General features: G+C 44.3%; 1 protein-coding gene, 1 non-coding gene and 1 pseudogene across 4 annotated transcripts in view; 1 reads left to right on the top strand and 2 right to left on the bottom strand.

Annotated features, from left to right (window-relative positions):
* The first annotated feature begins 4668 nt into the window (after nucleotides 1-4668).
* The window catches only part of Mlkl (mixed lineage kinase domain like pseudokinase), a 30472-nt gene continuing 13000 nt past the window's right edge, over nucleotides 4669-22140 (top strand). The window contains exons 1-4 of one of the 3 annotated variants that reach the window (XM_076915898.1): nucleotides 4669-5285; nucleotides 10261-10690; nucleotides 13788-13861; nucleotides 17520-17703. In XM_076915898.1, coding sequence (XP_076772013.1) covers nucleotides 10263-10690; nucleotides 13788-13861; nucleotides 17520-17703 — 686 coding nt within the window. In that variant the 5' untranslated portion in view covers nucleotides 4669-5285; nucleotides 10261-10262. The remainder of the gene's footprint in view (nucleotides 5286-10260; nucleotides 10691-13787; nucleotides 13862-17519; nucleotides 17704-22140) is intronic. The other 2 variants (XM_076915897.1, XM_034522745.2) reach the window with 2 other exon arrangements.
* LOC117723630 (U2 spliceosomal RNA) lies at nucleotides 8271-8430 on the bottom strand (annotated as a pseudogene).
* Nucleotides 19525-19628, bottom strand: LOC117723633 (U6 spliceosomal RNA). Its single transcript, XR_004608729.1, has one exon. It is a non-coding gene; the product is annotated as a U6 spliceosomal RNA (small nuclear RNA).

The raw sequence follows: 22140 nt of genomic DNA, 5'->3' as shown, positions 1-22140 counted from the left end.
TCCTAAGAAGAACTGCCATAAGGAAGGTGTTCTCATTAGAGTTTCTATTGCTCTGATGAAACACCATGGCCAAAGAAACTTGGGGAGGAAAGGGTTTATTTAGCTTACACTTCCACGTTGCTACATAGGAGCTGATGCGGAGGCCATGGAGGGGTGCTGCTTACTGGCTTGCTTTCATGGCTTGCTCAGCCTGCTTTCTTATAGAACCCAGGACCACCAGCCTAGGGATGGCCCCAACCACAATAGACTGGGCTCTCCCCCACTGATCACTAATTAAGACAAGGACTTACAGTGGGATCTAATGGAAGCATTTTCTCAATTGAGGTTCTCGACTTTCAGATAACGCTAGCTTGTGTCAAGTTAACATAAAAGTAGCCAGCAGAGAAGGATGGAAAGGAACACTGTGTGCAGAAGAAGCTAGCTTGTGTCAAGTTAACATAAAAGTAGCCAGCAGAGAAGGATGGAAAGGAACACTGTGCAGAAGAAATACACAAAGAGAGACATGAGACAATGGGATTTGAGACGTGCTGAGTCCTGCTTGCTCTTCCAATCGGTGTCCTATCTTAGCACCGGTGGAGGCAGATCAGTGTGCACTCCTGTGTTTATTTTGCCCTGTTCTCCAAACACAAGACAAGGGATGAGTCAACAGATGAGGGAGTAAAGCCAGCTGCTGTTTGCCTCCAAAGCTTTGCAACGTCTTTGAATGATAATTTGTACTTTTTAGTATCCTCGCTGCAAACACAACACCACTAAGCCCAGAGGTTAGATCCCAGCACCTGCAAAAAGAGCACATGTCTGTAACTCCAGCTCTGGGGGATGGAAGTAGCAGGTTCTAAGGACCCTCTAGCTAGCCAGTCTAATTGAAATGGTGAACTCCAGGTTAGTGAGAAGTCCTGTATCAAACGATAAGCTGGTGGGGATTGAGGAGATGATGGCTCAGCAATGTAGAACACTCAGTGCTGTTCAAAATCCTCCCCCCCCCCTTCCACATGGTGGCTCACAACTGTCTGTAACTCCAGGTTAGGGGATCTGACACCCTGACCTGTCTAGCCTTTGCAAGCGTTCATGTGGTGCACATACATACGTACATGCAGGCAAAACCTCTGTGTGTGTGTGTGTGTGTGTGTGTGTGTGTGTATCTGAAAACAACCTTTAATAAGATAGTGGGAGGCTGTAGTGAAGGTTGCTGTACGGGCTGTTTTTGTGTGTCAACTTGACACAAACTAGAGTCATCAGAGAGGAAGGAGCCTCAGTTGAGGAACTGCCTCCATGAGACCCAGCTGTAAGGCATTTTCTCAATTAGTAATTAGTAGGGGAAGGCCCAGCTCATGGTGGTGGCAGCATCCCTCAGCTAGTGTCCTGAGTTCTATAGGAAAACAGGCTGAGCAAGCCATAGGAAGCAAGTCAGTAAGCAGCTCCCATCCATCATGGCCTCTGCATCAGCTCCTGCCTCCAGGGTCCTGCCCTGCATGAGTTCCTGTCCTGACTTCCTTTGGTGAAGAACAGCAGTGTGGAAGTGTAAGCTGAATAAACCCTTTCCTCCCCAACTTGCTTTCTGGTCATGGTGTTTTGTCGCAGCAATACTCACCCTGACTAAAACAGTTGCTCTTCTAGAGAAGCCGGCTCAATACCTAGCACCCTAACAGCCTTCGCAACCATCTGTGTCCAGTCCCAGGACACCCTCTTCTGGCATCCAGGGGCCCTGAGTATTCGTTGTATACATACATATATGCAAGCAAAACATCTATGAAATAATTTAAATATTAGAATAAAATAAGAGGGTGATGCAATTGAGGAAGACACTGGGTGTCACCCTCTGGCTTCCATACACACCTGCCCAGGTGAGTGTACACACATACACATGAGCTTGTGAGCATGTGGGCACACACACAAACATGCAGACACACATACACACACAAACACACACACATACACACACAAACACATACACACACAAACACACATATACATACAAACACATGCACATACAAATACACAAACACACATACACACAAACACACATATAAACACACAAACACATACACATGTACACATACAAATACACAAACACATACACACATATACACATGTACACATACAAATACACAAACACATACACACAAACACATATAAACACATATACACACAAACACATATAAACACATATACACACAAACATATATAAACACATAAACACACACACATACACACACACACCAATATCATCAGACTCACTTAAAATGTTTCCAGAACTTTCTCAGTAAGAAAAGATTTCTATATTTAATTTCTAAAAGTCTTATTAGTTCTGTTTTACATTTAAATCTGCAATCCCTTGGGGTTAATTTTTATATAAGGTTTGCAGTTTACAGCAAGTTTGTCCTTAGTTGTTACTCCACTGCTATTTGGATACCAAATATTGAACAAAGAATTTGTAATACATAAACCCTCAAGATTCATCAGTTAAAAAATAACAAATGAAAACGGGCCAGAAGATACAAACATTCAACAAAGAAGCAATTACTTATGGCAAAGAAGTCATGAAAGATATTTAATATCATTGGGCATGGAGAAAATGTCAATTAAAGTCACACCTATTAAAATAGCTTTTTAAAAAAACATCAAGAGAACAAGACTCTGGAGAGGATGCAGCGAAAATGGGTATCCTGCACACTGAAGGTGGGATGCTAGTAAATCTGCTTCAAAAGCTTTCATACCGGATGCTTCCAGTTCTAGCAGGCCAGTGTGCCCAGTTCAGCTACTGTTATGGTTGAGTGGTGAGAGTTCACACAACTTCCCACTTCTTTCGACAATGGCCTTGGGCAGAGTGGAAGCTGCTGTTTGCCCTAGAACTTCGAGTGCTGACCTCTCCCTGATCTGGAATCTGTCTGACTACCCCATAAATCTACTAAGTTTCCATGGAGATCACAACTTTCGTCGTCGTTAATTCGTGCATGTGTGCAGGCATCTGTGCCATGCGAGAGTACGGTCAGAAGGCACCTTGCAGGACTTTTTTCTCTCCTTCCACCTTGTGAGTTCCAGGTGAACTCAGGTCCTCCCATTTAGAGAGATGCATCTTTGCCTGCTGAGCCATCTCAGTGGCCCTGGGATCACATGTTTAATAGCTTTTCCCTCCTCTGCCTTTGCTACTCTTTGCCGAGAGAGTTGACTCACAATATATCATCACTGTGATGATTTGTATATGCTTGGGCCAGGGACTGGTACTGTAGCCATGTTGGCGTAGGTGTGTCACAGTGGGCATGAGCTATAACACCCTAGTCCTAGCTGCCTGGAAGTCAGTCTTCTACTAGAGGCTTTCAGATGAAGACGTAGAGCTCTCAGCTCCTCCTGCACCATGCCTGCCTGGATGCTGCCATGCTCCCACCTTGACGATAATGGACTGAACCTCTGAACCTGTGAGCCAGCCCCAATTAAATGTTGTCCTTATAAGAGTTGCCTTGGTCATGGTGCCTGTTCACAGCAGTAAAACCCTAACTACGACAATTACATACATAAATCTCTAGACCTAAGACAACTGATGATGGAGAACAATTACAAAGTGGACCTGGTGGCCTGAGTCTGTTATTTCAGCAGAATGGGAGGCTAAGAAAGGGGGAGGGGAGTCACAAAAGTTCAAGACCTGCTTGGGTAACTTAGAGAGACCTTGTCACAAAACAAAGAGAGGGCTGGTAGGCAGCTCAGTGACGGAGGACTTTCCTAGCAAGCACAAGCTCTTGGGTTCAATCCACAGCACCACAGAAAAAGAGTGTGATGGAGCACTTCTGTTATCCCAGGATCCAGGAGGGGAGGCTGGAGGACCAACAGCTCAAGAACATCCTTGGCTACACAGTGAGTTCCATGCCAGCCTGGGCTACATGGAACCTTGTGAGGAATGTCTGTTGGGAGACAACAAATGAGAAAGGGCAAAGAAATGAGAAAATAGGTAAACTAAGCCCCCCAGACAGCCCCCAACTGTGTCACCTCAAAGTACAATGTCCCCCTATACAATTTATTTCTATTCTTTCCCAGCTATATAGCCTGAGTAAGCCTTTCTTTCTTTTTCTTTCTTCCTTCCTTTTATTTTATTTTTACTTTTATTTTTGAGATAGGGTTTCTCTGTGTAGCTTTAGCTGTCCGAGAACTGTCTTTGTAGATCAGGCTGGCCTCAAACTCACAGAGATCCCAAGTGCTGGGATTAAAGGTTTGTGCCCCCACCTCCTGGCTAATGAAAAGTATTTCTTACACTAGCTAACTGGGGATATAACTGACTTTAATAATAAACTCACCTTGAAAAATAACAAAGTTTAGAGATGACCTTAAGAGGGGAAAAAAAGGAATTGACCCCTCCTTGGGTAGCCTCACACTTCCTCCACTACTGCCCACCCCCCTCCACTACTGTGCCCCAGGATTACTCAACACAAAGCGGCCAAAGGAACCGCCTCAGCACTTCTAGGGGTTACTCCCTTTTTTTTTTTTTTTTTTTTTTTTTTTTTTTTACCCGTATGGTCTGTGTGCATTTGTGTGCCAGGGCCTGTGCACATGTTGAGGTCGGAGGACAACTTGGAGGAACCCATTCTCTGCTTCAGCCTCAGGAGAGGAAGATGACTCGGGTCATCAGGCTCGCTCAGCCGTCTCATCAGCCTCGCTTTATTTTTTATTTTTTATTTTTATTTTGCTGAACTTCAGGCTATCCCATACAGTGGTTATCAGGCCTCCCTGCAACCTTATTTTCTCAATCCCCAAATTCAAGACCCCAAATAAAGGACCTGGGAAGACTCAGAGTAGCTATTTAATGGATTTGAAGAAAGGATCAGAGCCAACTAGGGGCTTCATCTGGGAGCTGTCCAGAAAGCGGGTTCAGGAAGCTGGCATAGCTCCAGCAGGAGTAGAAACCCCGGGGAAGGCGTGTCGGACTAACAGCGGCTTCCGGGGAGGACTCTGGACAGAAACAGCTGTCCTGTCCGACAGGTTGGTTTTGAGGGCTCCGCTGGGGCATTGCTGCGTTGGCCCAAATTTGACTTTAGGCGGGAACCGCGGCCAGTGTGGTGTGGAGTCCTTCCGGGAGGAGAGAGCATTAAGGCTGCATGCACTAAGGGAAGGGGCTCAGGAGACCGGGGACCTGCTCCGACCTGGCTTGCAGTTGTCAGCGAGGCACAAGACCGTGGTCTTTAGCGCAGGATAGATCAGACGAGTGCCCCTCGCGATCACATAGAATCCAGTGAGCCGTAGCGCGGCAAGAGGAAGCAGGAGAATCACAGAATCACTGATTGGACTTCCTGGAACTCAGGGTGAGTTGGTTTCGATTCCCTAACTCTATTGGGCGGTCTGTCTGCTAAGATCTCTGCTGACCTTTTGCCCAAGTAGGATGGAGATCGAGGAATGGGATTAGAGGAGAGGCAAAGGGTGGGGACCGGTCCTGAGGTGCCCAAGTCGTAGAGTAGATGGGTAGTCAGTAGGACAATCAATTTCCAGCACAGATGATTACAGGGTTTGGGGGAGGGGTCGGGGGAAGCGGGGATTCAGGACAGGGTTTCTCTGTGTGACTCTGGCTGCACTGGAACTTGAATCTTGTTCCATAGACCAGGCTGGACATGAACTCGGAGATCTGCCTGCCTCTTGATTGCCAAGTGCTGAGACTAAAGACATGCTTCACCATCACCCAGCATGATTTTTTTAAGACTATGTATTTATTTGTTTATTGAAACGGGCTCTCACTGTGTAACTCTGACTGGCCTGGAACTCACTATATGGTCCAGGCTGGTCTTGAATTCACAGAGATACCTGTCTCTGTCTTCCAAGTACTGGATTTAAAGTTATGCCGCCCAGATATATCTGACTTTTTTTTTTTTTAATTGGAGGGGGTAAGTAAATTAATATATTTAGTACTACTTCCCGATTTTTCTCCTTTGCTCTCAGACATTCAAGAAAGAGCCTTGACACTGTTGGGCTCACCATCTGGGAATGGCTGGGTCCCAAAATCCATTGATTTTGTTTAAGGGCACCCTGACAGGCTAGAGAGATAGGTCAGCCATTAAAGAGTACCCTGACTTTAATGCCTGTGCCTCCTGCCCAGGAATCCTGTGGACAAACTAATTGCTCACATGCTCGGTTTCAGTTTGGCTGCTTGGTTTCACTCTTTTTTTTTTTTTTTTTTTTGGTTAAGATTTATTTAATTTGTTTTATGTGAGTACACTATTGCTATCCTCAGACACACCAGAAGAGGGCATCAGATCCCATTACAGATGGTTGTGAGCCACCCACCATGTGGTTGCTGGGAATTGAACTCAGGACCTCTGGAGGAGCAGCCAGTTCTCTTAACCACTGAGCCATTGATCCTGCTCCCCTTTTGACTCATGTTTTAAAGGCAGATTGGGATTACAGGGAGTTATTTTCTCCATGTTGTGATCTAATCTGTAAATGGATTTATTCCTTTCGTTCGTGTGTGTGTGTGTGTGTGTGTGTGTGTGTGTGTGTCTGTGTGTGGGGGATGTGGGTAGGTGTGTATGTGTGTGCCACATGCGTGTGCATGTGTGTGGGGTATGTGTGTGGGTGTGTGTGTGAGGGGGTGTGGGGATGTGTGTATGGGTAGGTGTGTGTGTGCCAATGTGTGTGGGTACTTACAGAGTAGAATAAGTCTCAGAGCCCCTGGAGTCTTACGTTACTGGGAGCTGTGAGCTGACCGGCATAGGTGCTGGGCACTGACTCAGATCCTGTGAAAGAGCAGCAAGTGCTCTTAACTACTGAGATAGTTCATCTGGTCCCCAAGATAACTCTTTCTCTGTTGTTTTAATTTTTTCCAAGATAACTCTTAACCTACCTGTTTCACTGGCCATTGAGAAGCTTGCTATGGCTTTGGGTATTTTGAGGATTGGGGACATGGCAGTTAAGAAACCTGATTACTCTCCCAGAGGACCCAGGTTTGACTTCCAGCATGCACATGACAAACTGTACTTCCGGAGGATCTGACCTCCTGGCTCTACACGCATGTGATGCGGAGATACACATGTAGGCAAAACACTCACACACATAAAATAAAACTTAGCAGATCTAGCCAGGCAATGGTGGTGCAGCAGTGAATTAGTTAACCCACTTTGACTCTTGGCAGGGTACACGCCCCACCTGCCCAAGAGCTCTCTGAATTTGCAAACGGGAGACACACACACAAACACACATGCAGGCACACACGCACAGCTAATTTTGATATGTCTTGACTAGTTCAAAGGCTGGGCATTTTTAAACCTCCCCTCGGCTGGCACACATTTTCCTCTGGTATTCCTGGCTTCACACCTTCTAAATCTTTATTTTATCTTTGCGGCTCTGTTACTTTCTGGGCACCACCCCCTTCCCCTTAGGGCCACATTCCTTTTCCATCTACATAAGATGCTGTCTCTCCTGCAGCTCTTAAATCTGATCCTTCTCCCTCCAAGTCACAGCGATTCTCCTTCTCCCACCCCCAGCCAACCCCTACCTCTCCCTCCATTCCCTCCCCCTGTCCCCTGCCTGTCCTCCTCCCAACCCCCCCCCCCCCGTGTGCCTGGATCTTTGCCAGCTTGGGGCAGGGACCCTCAGGTCTGGAAGTGTGGCTCTTGGGCACCAAAATAAGACAGGATTAGAACCAATTCCCAACAATGATGCACACCTTTAAACCCAGTACTCAGAAGGCAGACGCAGTCAGATCTCTGAGTTTGACGCTAGCCTTGTCTACAGAGTGAGTTCCAGGACGTCCAGGACTACATAGAAAACCCCTGTCTCAAAAATAGATAGATAGATGATTGATAGGTAGACAGATAGATGATAGATAGATAGATAGATAGATGATTGATTGATTGATAGATAGATAGATAGATAGATAGATAGACAGATCTTTAAAACAACATTTTATTTATTTTCTATGTAGTCCTGGACGTCCTGGAACTCACAAAGACCCTGTCTCAAAAACCAAAAGAGTGCTTCTGGATCTGTTTCCATGGCTTTGAACTCATTTGAACAACATCTTCATCTATCAAATGAGAATGTAATGGTGACGCTGCAGCACTCAGTGTGTTGCAAGCGAAGAGATCCATTGCTATGGCAACTATCATTATGGACTCTAGTTGCCTTTGGTTGCAAGTAGAGAGCATGACTCAAACTGCCTTCAAAAAAAAAAAAGGAAAGCTGAGGGGGTCTGGAGAGATGGCTCAGCAGCTAAGAGCACCATCTGCTCTTCCAGGGGACCAGGGATTCAATTCCTAGCACCCAAATGGCAGCTCACAATCATCTGTTAAGTCCAGGCCTAAAGACCCAATGGTGCCCTCTTCTGGTCACCAGAGGCACTGTATGCACATGGTACACATACTTACAAGCAAAATACTCCTACACACAAAATAAAAATAAAGATTAAACTGATAAGAACAGATACTACACTTGATCTTAGCCAAAAGGCTAAGGGCCAGTTTATAGCTTTTTTTCTACAGGATTTGAAGAAAGGATGTGAATCACTGGACTCCTCCATCTATCAGAAACAGAGGGTACCAGGAGACTGAATCAAAAGGATAGGGAGAGCAAGGCCATTCTGAGATCCATAGTGGGAGCCCATCTCAAAACAAGACAAAACATGGAGAAGTAAGAGACACACTCAAAGTCCCAGAAACTGAAAGGACGATTTTCAAGTTTAGATTTATGATCTTATCTCTTATATGTGAATGTTTAGCCTGGATGTATGTATGTATGTATGTATGTATGTATGTATGCAAGCATGCATGTATTGCACCATGTGAGTGCCTGGTGCCTGCAGAGGTCAGAAGAGCACAGTGAGTCTCCTCTGCAAGAACAGCACATGTGAGGGGCAGTGGTGGCACATGCCTTTAATCACAGCACTTGGAAGGCAGAAGCAAGTGGATTTCTGAGTTCGAGGCCAGCCTGGTCTACAGAGTGAGTTCCAGGACAGCCAGGGCTACACAGAGAAACCCTGTCTTGTAAAGAGAGAGAGAGGACTGGAGAGATGGCTCAGCAGTTAAGAGCACTGACTGCTCTTCGGGAGGTCCTGAGTTCAATTCCCAGCAACCACATAGTGGTTCACAACCATCTGTAATGGGATCTGATGCCCTCTTCTGGTATGTCTGAAGACAGCTATGGCATACTTACGTACATAAAACTAATAATAATAATAATAATAATAATAATAATAATAAAAGGCTAAGAACATAGTTCTTAAGCAATGACAGGGGGCTGGAGAGATGACTTAGTAAGAGCAATGATTACTTTTCCAGAGGTCCTGAGTTCAATACCTAGACACATGGTGGCTCATAACTATCTGTAATGGGGTCGAGTGCCCTCTTCTGGTGCAATAAAGAAATCTTTAAAAGAAAGAGAGAGAGAGAGAGAGAGAGAGAGAGAGAGAGAGAGAGAGAGAGAGAGGCTCTTACCCACTAAACCATCTCTCTGGCTCCAGGAGCTTCTCTCTAAGCTGTGCTAGGAATCACTCACACAGAGACTTAGCCAGCACTAGGCAAACACTCCACCACACTCCACCACTGAGCTATAACACCAGCTTTGGATTTGTTGTTGTTGTTGTTTTTGAGACAGGATCTCATTAGGTAGCTGGGCCTGGCCTTGAACTTGTGATCCTTCTGCCCCAGCCTCTCAAATGCTAAGATTTTGCACCACAATACCTGGCTGGAAACATATTTCTTTGCAGCAATTGAGACTAATGCTAAGTCAGCTCACTCTACGGGTTTGAGTTGCCTGTTTGGCCCCTGAAGGTATTTCTCATACCTCAACAGGACATCTGTGTTAGGATAGGCTAAATAATAAGACCAAGATGCCCCCAAAATATAATGGCTTTCATACAACTGAGACTGCATCTTTCATCATAGTCCATAGCAGAAATCCTGACAACATGGCAACTTTCCTCCAAGCAGTTATTCAGGAGCCCAGGATCCATTCTTTTGAATACCAGTATCCCTGAGATCCTCTTCTTGCAAACCCATGTCAGCCCAAAGTAGCACAAATCCCATCCACTCACAACCCATAGCCAGGTGCTAGTCATGTGACCTCAGGTGTTGCAGTAAAAGCTGAAGATAAAGTGCTTGGTGACCAATACTTCCCAGTTCAAGCTTTGTTACAGGGATAGAACAGATGTGGCAGACAGCAAATTGTCTCTGTCTTAGATGGTGGAGGGATCCCGTTTCTGGCGTTGAGATCACAGATACCGTTGACCCTCCATTAACTGAATAATACACGGGGGGATTGCGGTATTTCAACCAATCTATGCATCTCTTTTAGGTATGGATAAATTGGGACAGATCATCAAGTTAGGCTACCTCATCTATGAACAGTGTGAAAAGATGAAATACTGCCGGAAACAGTGCCAGCGTCTAGGAAGCCGAGTGCGCGGCATGCTACAGCCTCTCCAGAGGCTCCAGGCCCAAGGAAAGAAACTGCCCAATGACATTACTGCTGCCATGGGCCGCTTTGAGGAAGTCCTGAAGGAGGCAAACCAGCAGATAGAAAAGTTCAGCAAGAAGTCCAATATCTGGAAGTTTGTAACTGTGGGCAATGATAAGATCCTCTTCCATGAAGTGAATGAGAAGCTGAGAGACGTCTGGGAGGAGCTCTCGCTGCTGCTTCAGGTTGATCAATGGAAGCCCGTTTCAGGCGTCAGCCAACAAGCATCCTGGCAGCAGGAGGATCAACAGGATGCAGCAGAAGACGGGTGAGTATCGTAGGCTGGGGCTGGGGGTAGGATGAAAAAGCAGATGGACTCAGGGAGCATCCTAGCTTCACTTTGGTTTGCCAAAGGAGAGGAGTTTGAATAGTTGTGTGAGCTTGTGACTCAGAAATCCTGCTATGGCAAGACTGGTGAAATCTGGAGAAGCCTTTATAGAATAGGGGGCGCGTTGCTACCTGCTCATGAGTCCCCTCTGCTTCTCTCTACTCTTAAAAATATCTGGAATTCCAATTCATAATTTAGGGTTCTTAGATTCTGTGGGTGTCTTAGTCAGGGTTTCTATTCCTGCACAAACATCATGACCAAGAAGCAAGTTGGGGAGGAAAGGGTTTATTCAGCTTACACTTCCACATTGCTGTTCATCACCAAAGGAAGTCAGGACTGGAACTCAAGCAGGTCAGGAAGCAGGAGCTGATGCAGAAGCCATAGAGGGATGTTACTTACTGGCTTGCTTCCCCTGGCTTGCTCAGCTTACCTTCTTATAGAGCCCAAGACTACCAGCCCAGGGATGGCACCACCCACAATGGGCCCTCCCCCCTTGATCACTAATTGAGAAAATGCCTTCCAGCTGGATCTCATGGAGGCATTTCCTCAACTGAAGCTCCTTTCTCTGTGATAACTCCAGCTTGTGTCAAGTTGACACACAAAACCAGCCAGTACAGTGGGACTCACTCTCACTTAAGATGAAGATTGTCCAGTAAAAAGAATTAATTAAAGTAAACCAAAGAAGTGTGGGTTGGGTACACTGTACACAACACTGTTATAAACCTTAGGGATACAGTAAAGAACAAAACAGACAAAATCTCTGACCTCATGGATTGCAAAGCCTGTGGATAGAAAGCTAAGTGAAAGCCACAAAGTAGGGTAATGGCACCCAAAGGTTCAGGAAGAACAGGCAGAGTAACGTTTGACTGACACCTTGACCAGGAAAGAAGTAGCCATACCTTTGTGGTAGAACTGCAGAGAGGAAACCCTAATTGAACTACCCTGTTTCAAGCTTCTACTTTTGTGCTACATCCTCTGAAACAAGCCATCTGGCAAAGCTCAACACGAAGTTGATGAAGGCACACAGTTTGCCCTCTCTGTTGCTATGGCGAGAGTGTGACTGTATATGGTCACTACCTGGAACTCAATAGCTAGAGCCAATAATTCAACCTACCTGAGAGTCAGAATGGAAGTGTAAACTGAGGAGAGCATTTTAGAGGGCGAGGTAATGAAAGCCTGAACTAGACTGGCCTTCTAATTGAACATAATGGAGGGTCAGACTCTAAAGAAGCGACGCATGGTCTAAGCTGGAGGTAGAGGGTAAGAGATGAGCCTAGGTCACTGGGCAAAGGAAGACAAAGGAAGCATGGGCAAATAGGACCTCCTTAGACTTCTGATGACCCAGTATTATGAATCCCAAAACTGTTATCTAAAAGATAGAAAGAGATGCTGGAGAGATGGGTCAGCTGTTAAGAACACTGACTGCTTTTCTAGGGAACCCAGGTTCCATAGGCAGCCATCATGATGAGTATCATGTGACATATCCTGGCCTAGCCAATATGCCAAGGGGCCTGGAAGCAGGAACTAGGTGGGACTTATCCCTAGCTGCAAAGGGAATGGAGGCCTTATGAAAGCAAGTCTCTGTCTGAGAGAGAGATACTCCAGGGGAGTGACCTGCATTCTTTGATAGAGAAAGCACAGAAGTAAAGGGTCTGAAACCTAATGGTAAGCATTTGGGTAGAGCGAACAGGATCGAGGAAGGGTGCTGGGCCAGACTGAAGCATATCTATGAGACCTCACAGCCAGCCCACAGAGTGACACACTTCCTCCAACAAGGCCACACCCACTCCAAGAAAGTCACACCTCCTAATAGCAACACTACACTTGGGCCTGGCTAAACCCACGAGTCTATGGGGGCCATTCCTATTCAAATCACCAGAGAGTATAACTCCAAGATCTGATATCTTCACACAGACATACAAGCAGGCTTACAAATTCTTGTCATCTGAGAAGACGGAACCTCGACTGAGAAAATGCTCCAACACATTGGCTTGTAGGCGTGAGTCTGTGAGGATTTTTTTTTTTCCATTAATGATTGGTGTGGGAGGGACCTGGGTTCAATTCCCCAGCACCCATACAACGGCTCACAACCATCTGTAACTCTGGAGAACTTAACACCCTGTGGTGGTTTGAATAGGTTTGGTCCCCACAGAGTCATGTGCTTGAATGCTTCGCCTGTGGGAGTGGCACTATTAGGAGGTTCCACCCCTGGGTTGGTATAAGAAAGCAAGTAGAGCAAGTCACAGAAAGCACAGCAGTCAGTAGGCTGTGTTCCCCTATGGTCTTTGCTGCACTTCAGCTGCCAGGTTCCAGCCTTAAGCTCCTTGCCCTGGCTTCCCTGGACGATAGACTGTCATATGTAAGCTAAATAAAGAAAGAAACCCTTTCCTCTTCAAGTGTCATTCGGTCATGGTGTTTATCACAGTAACAGCGCAAACACAGGATAAGTCTTTCAGATGCCCGAGCCCAGAGGAGTAATTGTGCTGTCGACTTGATATGGAGGCTGGTGATTCATGCTCTGTCAGGTTGGCAGAAGACATCTAAATGGGACAAACGAGGAGACTGTTAAGCAAATGAATACTTTTTTTGTGATAGGAGAAACTAAGACATCTGTAATCGTACCGAATACCATCAAGGAGAAAAGAGAATCCGGGGATTAGGGAAGGTGGGCATGCTATGGTGACACGGAGAGGTTGATTCATGTAGAGGGCAGGATTGGCTTCTATCTTAGTTTGGGTTTTATTGCTGCGAATAGATACTGTGACCATGGCAACTCGTGGAAAACATTTAATTAGGGCCGGTTGATAGCTCAGAGGTGTAGTCCATTATCATCGTGGCGGGAAGCATGGTGGCACGCAGGCATGAATACTCACGCAGAGGTGACTATCAACAGTTAGTATTTCCTACCAAGCGATCATGTAGAGTTTCAAGACTGTCACCTTGGTGGTCTTAATTAACATTTTGACTTTGATGCACGTGTAGTTTCAGTTTAGCACTTGTATTTTTAAACATGTGTCGCCCACCCCTTTTCCTGCAGAAATGAAAACATAAAAGTTATTTTGATGCAGTTGCAAATTGGCATGGAAGAAATCAACAAAACCCTGAAGCAGTGTAAGTGCCAGTGGCCTGATGCAGCGAATGGTCCCACACTAGAACCCATCTGTCTGCTACAGCTCCTGCCTCCTTTGCTCCTGCCCTGCTCCATTTCCTTTGTGGGATAGTACTGGAAACAGCTCACAGGTTTTGGGATGTGGTCACAGTTAATCCAAGCTTCTGTCCATGAAGTAGCATTTGAAAGTGACCTTTTGACTGGCAAGAAATCCATAGGACCTGTCAGAATACTAAAAATAGGCCAGGCAAAGTGGTGCGTGCTTTTAACCCCAGTACTCAAGAGGCAGAGACAGACGAACCTCTGACTTTGAGGCTACCCTGGTCTACAGAGTGAGTTCCAGGATAACTAGGACTATACAGAGAAACCCTGCCTCAATCAGTCAATCAATAAATCAATCTGCCTCAATCAGTCAATCAATCGATCAATCAATCAATCAATAGAAACAGTTTTAAGGGCTGGAGAGATGGCTCAGCCATTAAAGGTTAGGCTCACTACCAAAAATAATTTTTAAGAAAGAATGCTAAAATAATTATAAGTTCCTCTATGAACAGCATCTATATCAGTCAAATTTTTGTTACAGAAACAAATACCCAAGGTAGTAGCTTAGAAACAGATAGTTTACTTGAGCTCACAGTTTTGAAGAAGTCCATGATTAGTTTATTAGTCCTGTTGTTTTTGAATCCGTGGCAAGGCAGCTTATCAGATAGACACATGTAATGCAGTGTAAACACTCACTTGCAAGTCAAGAAGTACAAAGAGGGAGGAGGAAGAGCCTGGGGTCCCACAATCCCTTTTAGAAGCCTCCAGATACCTTAGACCCACCATTTGTCTCCACCACCTCCCAACAGTACCATCCTGAAAGCAAGCTCTGAGCAGATAGGCCTCTAGAGATATCTAACAAGCAAACTATAGCAGCATCAAGGTTTAGGTTCATTTACTATCCATAAGTGTTGAGGACCGCTCTGCCCCACGCTTGGGAACCACTATGTTGAGAACCACACTGCCCACGCTTGGGGGCCACTATGTTCCAGCCCGAGCTGCTGCTCTGGTCCGCAGGTCAGGGTCTAGCAAGAGAGAGAGTGGGGATGGAGGGGCAAGAGACTCGAAGAATGGAGACAAGATAGAGGGTCTGATCAAGTCTCAAGTCTCCCTTTATTGAAAGGAAATCCTGGATATTTATAGGCTTTGCCACGTGCCTTGTAGGTGTAGATACTGTGTGCCTTACAGACGTGGATACTAAGTGCGCCTTGCAGCTGGGGGCACTAAACAGCAAAACAAGATAAACAAGATGTTTATCAAAGTGTACTCAGCTGTTGTGGGCTGTTGAAAAACAAGTTTCTTGTCAGGGTATATGGCTCGAGATGTCTGCAAAGATGATAACCACTTTCTGCTAGCAGTTGGCTCCCAACACATAAGAAATTCAAACCAAGGGCTTTGGAGATGACTCAGTGGGTAACTTGCTTGCTGCACACATGAGGACCTATGTTTGGATCCCTGGCATCTACATTTTTAAAAAATGGGTGGAAGATCTCAACATTGGAAAGTGAAGACAAGAAGATGTCTGGGGCTCACTGGCCAGCAAACCTAGCCAGTCAGCAAGCTACAGATTTCAGTGAGAGATCTTGTCTCAAAAGGTGGATAGGGGCTGGAGAGATGGCTAGACTGTTACAAATGTCTACTAGTCCCGCAAAAGACCCAGATTCAATTCCAGCATTCAAATGGCATCTACACTCACCTGCAACTCCAGTTCCAGGGAATCCAATGCCTTCTTCTGTCTTTTTGGGCCATATACACATACGGACATGCAGACACACACTCATGCACAAAAAATAAAAATAAATAAATATTTTTAGGAAATAAACAAGATGACAAGCAATAGAAAAAGATACTTGATGTCAACTTCTGACCTCCATATGTGGATGCACAGGCATGAATACCTGCACATATATACATACAGTGTGTGCGCGTACACACACACACACACACACACACACACACACAAGAAATTTCAATGAAATTTAAGGTGCTCATTCATTCACTCATGTATTCAATCAACCTATAAAAATTTTGCTTTGTGCCAGAGACTGTTCTCAACAAAGGAGCTGACACTGGTTGGCAGAAACACATGCCTTAGGGGTAAAGGAAAGGAGATGACAGAGAGACAGTGCAAACATGTTATATGACATTTCTTATGGGAGTGTATATCCATGTGTCCAGAGGCATGTGGGAGCCAGAGGTCAAACTCGAGCGTTATTCCTTGGGAGAAATCTATCTTGTTTTTTGAGACAAGTCTCTCACAGAGACCTGGGGCTCGTCAGTTAGGCTAAGATACGTGGCCAACCAACTCCAGCGATTTATCTATATCCACTTCTCTTCTGGGCTTTCATATGTACATACCATCAAGTCCAGTTTTTCTCATGGACTCTAGAGATCAGACCCAGGTTCTCATACTTCCATTGTATCTTAGTTAAGTCTTCTATTGCAGTGAAGAGACACCATGGTCACAGGCCACTCTCACAAAGGAAAACATTTCATTGAAGCCAGTGTACAGTTCAGAGGTTTGGTCCATTGTCATCACGAAGGGAAGCACGGCAGGATACAGGCACAGATGGTGCTAAAAAGGTAGCTGAGAATTCTATATCTGGATTGGCAAGCAGCAGGAAGAGTTTGAGACACTAGGCCTGGCTGGAGCATCAGAGACCTTAAAGCTCACCCTCAGTGACACACTTCCTCAACAAAGCCATATCTACTCTGACAAGGCCATACCTCCTAATAGTGTCTATATGTCTATGAGGGCCATTTTCACTCATACCACCACAGTTGGCAACACTTTTCAACTGAGCTATCTCCCCTGCCTTTTTGGGAAGTCTATTTTTATTGCCCTAGACAGAAAGGAAGTTATTCATGGGAATATAGGTGATCTCAGGTACTTGTATGACCTAAAAACCTCTCACAGTAGTGTGAGCAAGAACTTAAAAAAGCTGGATCACTGGTCTCCTACACAAGAGTTTTCTCTCACCCAGCAATGTTTACTATGGGGAGACTTCTGTGAGTCCTGTAATTTTCTTGAGCTTCCTTGGTCTTGTAAGTTTCCTATGAGCTTTGTGAAATTCTGAGGAAGAAAATGTTTCAGTCCATGAGGAAACAGCCATACAGCTGACAGCAGTATAGTTGCTGAACTTGAACCATGTCTCTATTTGATCTGAAATAACTAGATATGATGCCAGGTATCTAGTGCCAAGTCATATGGCAATAGGAGTAGAAATAGCTCTGAGATGGGAGAGGCTGTCGTTAAGGATGGAAAGATAGGCAAGATTGAAAAAGGAGGCTAGGGATTTCGTTCAATAAGAGGCTAAGACATAGTTCAATGGTAAAGCATTTGTTGAGCATACATAATTTCCTTGGTTCAATTCCCATACATTGTAATAAAAAAAAATAGGTTGAAAGAGGGGGACAAGAAAGCACATGAAACTTCACTGTCAACTTTAGCTGTGTCTCTACATGTAACTCAGAAGCAGAGGACCTTCTGCCCTGAGAAGCTCTAGCCAGGACCAGTCCTGGTTCATGGGTTGGCGCTCCCCTCCCACATCACAAAGAGGTCACTTCCCTTCCGACACTTTCCTAGCATACTGACTTTTTAATCTCTTTCTGTCTCAGGCTTACTAAAACCCGCATGGGAGATGCCACAAGATCTCCAAGTCAAGGAGATTCCAAAAGAACATCTTGGACCTCCATGGACCAAACTGCAGACAAATAAAATGAGTACAATTTATAAAGGAGAGTATCACAGATCTCCAGTCACCATCAAAGTATTCAACAACCCCCAGGCTGAAAGTGTTGGGTAAGCTATGGGATGTGACTCTTCATACATACCAACACTTACACTCTGTAACTTCCCAAAGAGAAAGGTATATTTTCTCCTTTATTAAATGGGGGGGGGGTGGGGGGGTTGTCAGGCTTGAAAGGGTTAAATGTCTTAATCTGTATTATTAAGACACAGAGGCTATAGAACCAGAGAAGATAGGGGGGCTTCTTGCTCTTACAGAGGATCCAGGTTCAACTCCAGTTCCAGAGGATCTGGCATATTCTTCTGGCTCACAGGTGCCAAGCACACATATGGTACACAGACAAACATGCAGGCAAAACATTCATTCTCTCTCTCTCTCTCTCTCTCTCTCTCTCTCTCTCTCTCTCTCTCTCTCACACACACACACACACACACACACACACACACACACACACACACACACAAAGAAATAGGCTAGCCTTTGGCAACTCTCTTTCTACCCCAACTCCCTTTTACTCGTGGCTTCATGTATCTTTCAAATTTTATACTCTTTTCCAGACATAGTAGTGAGTGCCTTTAATCACAGCACTCATGAGGCAGAGACAGGCCATCTCTGAGTTCAAGGCCAGCCTGGTCTATATAGAGAAGTCCAGGCTAACCAGGGCTACACAGAGACCTTGTCTCAAAACAACAACAAAATTTTTACCTTATCATAATCCTCTTTCTCAGTTCATCCTCTTTTTGGTGTGGTGCTGGGAATTCTGTTTTATCATTGTATTTTCCTGTAAAATATACTCTTTTGTTAGTTTTTCGTAGGTGAGAGAGTGGTATGTCTATCAGCTACCTTCCTCACTTTCCTGACTCAGTGTCGTGGAACATGCTGAATCATTTTAAGTGAATCTGGCGACTCATTCGGTATCAGTGTGCATTTTGCCTATTTCCCATGACGTAAAACATCTGCTTCCAACTTTCTCCCAAGGACAATGATGCCACTATACATAGCCCTTACTGAGTCTGTATGACAATTCTGAGGTTCTGGGAATCAAACCTTGGACTTTAGACATGGAGGTGAACACTCCCACTAAGCTGTACCCCCAGCACTTGTACAAGAATTTCTTTGGGTTGTAACTCCAGGATAGGAACCATTGGATCACAGGTTCCACATATATTAAATTGGCTAAGTTCTACCAAAAAGCTCTTAGAATGGACTGGTTATAGCTACACGTTCAGTAAACCACCTGCAGTACCTGAAAACACTTATAGTTTATACACTGACTGATACTTGGTGTTTCTAAATTTGTTTTATCCTTGTAGAGTGTTATCAGATCTGAAAGCATTTCATTTACTAATGATCATTTTCTTTCATTTTTTTCCCTCTTTTATTTTTCAAGACAGGCTTTCTTTGTGTAGCTTTCGATGTCCTTGAACTTGCTCCTCTGTAGACCAGGCTAGATCTCAAACTCACAGAGATCCACCTGCCTCTACCTCCCAAGTGCTGGGATTAAAGGGACAAGCCATCACCTCCCAGCTTGGGCATTTAATCTTATGTGTTTAGCCATTTCAGTTTTTATATTTTCATTTTCTCACAAAGAATTAGGTTCCATTGTGACATTTTTAAAAATTATATGTACATGTGTGAGTAAGTGTGTGTGAGTGCAGGTACCCATGAAGGCCAGAGGCATCAGAGCCCCCTGATACTGCAGTTACTGGTGAGCCACTTACTATTATGGGTGCTGGGAATCATACTCAGGTCCTGTCTTAGGGTTTCCATTGTGAAAGACATGTGAAGAGACACCATGACCAAGGCAACTTGCCTTGATAAGTCAAGGCAAACATTTATTTATTTATTTATTTATTTATTTATTTATTTACTTTTAAGATATGGAACGCTTCACGAATTTGCGTGTCATCCTTGCGCAGGGGCCATGCTAATCTCTGTATCGTTCCAATTTTAGTATATGTGCTGCCGAAGCGAGCACCAAGGCAAACATTTAATTGGGGCCAGTTTGCAGTTTCAGAAATTCAATCCATTATCATCATGGTGAGAAGCATGGTAGCATGCAGGTAGACATGGTGCTGGAGGAGCTGTGAGTTCTATATCCTGATGTGAAGGCATCTAGAAAGAAACTGTCTTCTGCAGGCAGCCAGGAGGAAGCTCTCTTCCACACTGGGCACATGCATCTTTAATTTTAATTTAGGTACATCCAAACTTCACATTATTATTTGTGCTCCCAAAATATACTTCCCCTGTACCTAGAATTAACTTCCTTTCTCTCTCTCTCTTTCTCTCTCCATCTCCCTTTCTCTCTTTCTTTCTTTTTATTAGATGGGGTCTCACTATGTAGCTCTGGCAGGCCTGGAACTCTGGCCTCACTCTCATTGAATTCTACTTGCCTTGGTCTAAACAGTACTGGGATTAAAGGGATTAAATAATAACGTTATGTTATTATTAATTATTATTATTTATTATCATTATTTTAAACTTTTATTAAATTTTTATTTTATGTGCGTGGTTGATTTTCCTGCATGTATGTCTGTACACCACTTGCATGCCTGGTGTTTGCAAAGGCCAGAAAAGGGTATTGAATAGACTGGAACTAGAGTTATGGATGGTTGTGAGCCACCATGTGAATGCTGGGAATTGAGCCAGGTCCTCTGGAAGAGCAGTCAGTGCTCTCGACCTCTGAGTCATCTTTCTAACATCAGGGTTTTTTTTTTTTTTTTTAAGATTTATTTATTTATTCTATGTATATGAGTACACTGTTGCTATCATCAGACACACCAGAAGAGGGCATCAGATCCCATTACAGATGGTTGTGAGCCACCATGTGGTTTCTAGGAATTGAACTCAGGACCTCTGGAAGAGCAGTCAGTGACATCTCTCCAGCCTCCAGTTTTAATTTTTAAGTTAAGGCTTTAATTCTCCTGGCATCAGTCTTTATATGTGATATTATACGGGATCTAGTTTTGGTTTTTTTCCACAGAGTAAGTCAGTTTTCTCTATATTATTTATTAAATAGCTCATTCTACTGAGAGACGGCACCACACTTACTATGTAAGTTTTTTTATAAACATCAGTCTAGTTCCTGTATCTCTGATCTGTACCATGGGTCATTTTATAGGTTTTTGCATCAGTGAACTCTTGGAGGGTAATGAGATCTGTTGTTGTGATTGTTTGTTTGTTTGAGTTCTAGCTTGCCTAGAACTCACAGAGATTCTCCTGCCTCTGCCTTCAGAGTACTTAGATTGATGACCTGCATCATCATGCCTGGCTCTGTTAAGTTTATTTGTAAATGTTTGCTCTTCTTATACTATTGTAAGTGAAATTATTCTAATTTTATTTTCAGATTCCTCATAGCTGGCACAGTGAAATGCAGTTGATTTCTGTATGCTTTGGTCCTGGTCTACCTCCCTGACAGATTGTGCACAAATATCACTTTCTCTTTCAGCCTCACATTTATGTACATGAACAAATTGGACTGAATTGATGCGGGCTGTGACGCTCTCTAATGACTGACACACGTATTCCTGAGGTTGTTTTCTGGAAGAGAGTTTGTTTATAAATTTTCACTTACTATATAATCCCTAATTTCTTTATTTTTACTAACCAAGAACGCATACCACAGTTTTTTAGGACATTTACTAAAATAAAATGACATATTAGTATAAAAGTAACAATAAAAACTTGACATCCTAGTTTGCCATATAAGTCACAAAAATAGGGTTCTATCAAGTACCAGAATGAGATGAACAAACCCTATTATTCTTGTCATAGACACTTAGGGACTCATTTTGCCTTCAAGTTCATCTGGGAGTAAAACCTACAGCCAAACCCATCACTCTGGCTTTCCCTATACCAAGAGTCTCTGATGGTGCCTCACGTGCCTGCTTGTATGCGTATACTATACATTCTTTGAATGACCATCTGTTGAGACCTAAGCTGGCCCACGTTCGGGCGGCCAAAAAATGTTGTGACCCGAGCAAAATGTTGAGGCCTGGGCTGCCCCGCGTTTGGCAGCCACTGTATCTCTGTCCAAGCTGCCACTCTGGTCCTCGGGTCGGGGTTCAGCAAGAGAGAGAGAGGCCGGACTCGAAGAATGGAGACCAGACAGAATGTGTTTCAATCCCGTTTATTCTTCAGTCTCTTTTCCTCTCTCCAAGTCCCAAGTCCTAAATTCCTAGTCCCTAGTTCCTATTGCCTCCAAGTTCCAAGTTTCTTCTTCCAAGTGCCAAGTGCCTAATGTCTAATAACTAACTCCAAGTTGTTCTCTCTAACCTAATTCTTAGTTCCAAGTTGTACTCTCTGAAGTGTCTGCTTCTCTGTCTCCTCTGTCTGATTCTCTGCTGTGTCTGATTCTCTCTAGAGCCAAGTGTCTTCTACCTAATGTTAAGTAATCTGTTGCTTTCTCTGTCTGCCTCTAGCCTTTTATATGTCTCACTTCTAAGCCACGCCTCTAAGTTACACCTTTGATCATGCCCTTAGGTCTTGTC

Source organism: Arvicanthis niloticus, chromosome 18 (assembly GCF_011762505.2).
Source record: "Arvicanthis niloticus isolate mArvNil1 chromosome 18, mArvNil1.pat.X, whole genome shotgun sequence".
Classification (NCBI taxonomy): domain Eukaryota; kingdom Metazoa; phylum Chordata; class Mammalia; order Rodentia; family Muridae; genus Arvicanthis; species Arvicanthis niloticus.
Note: the sequence above shows the minus strand (reverse complement) of the source record. Positions and strands in the feature narration are given on the sequence as shown.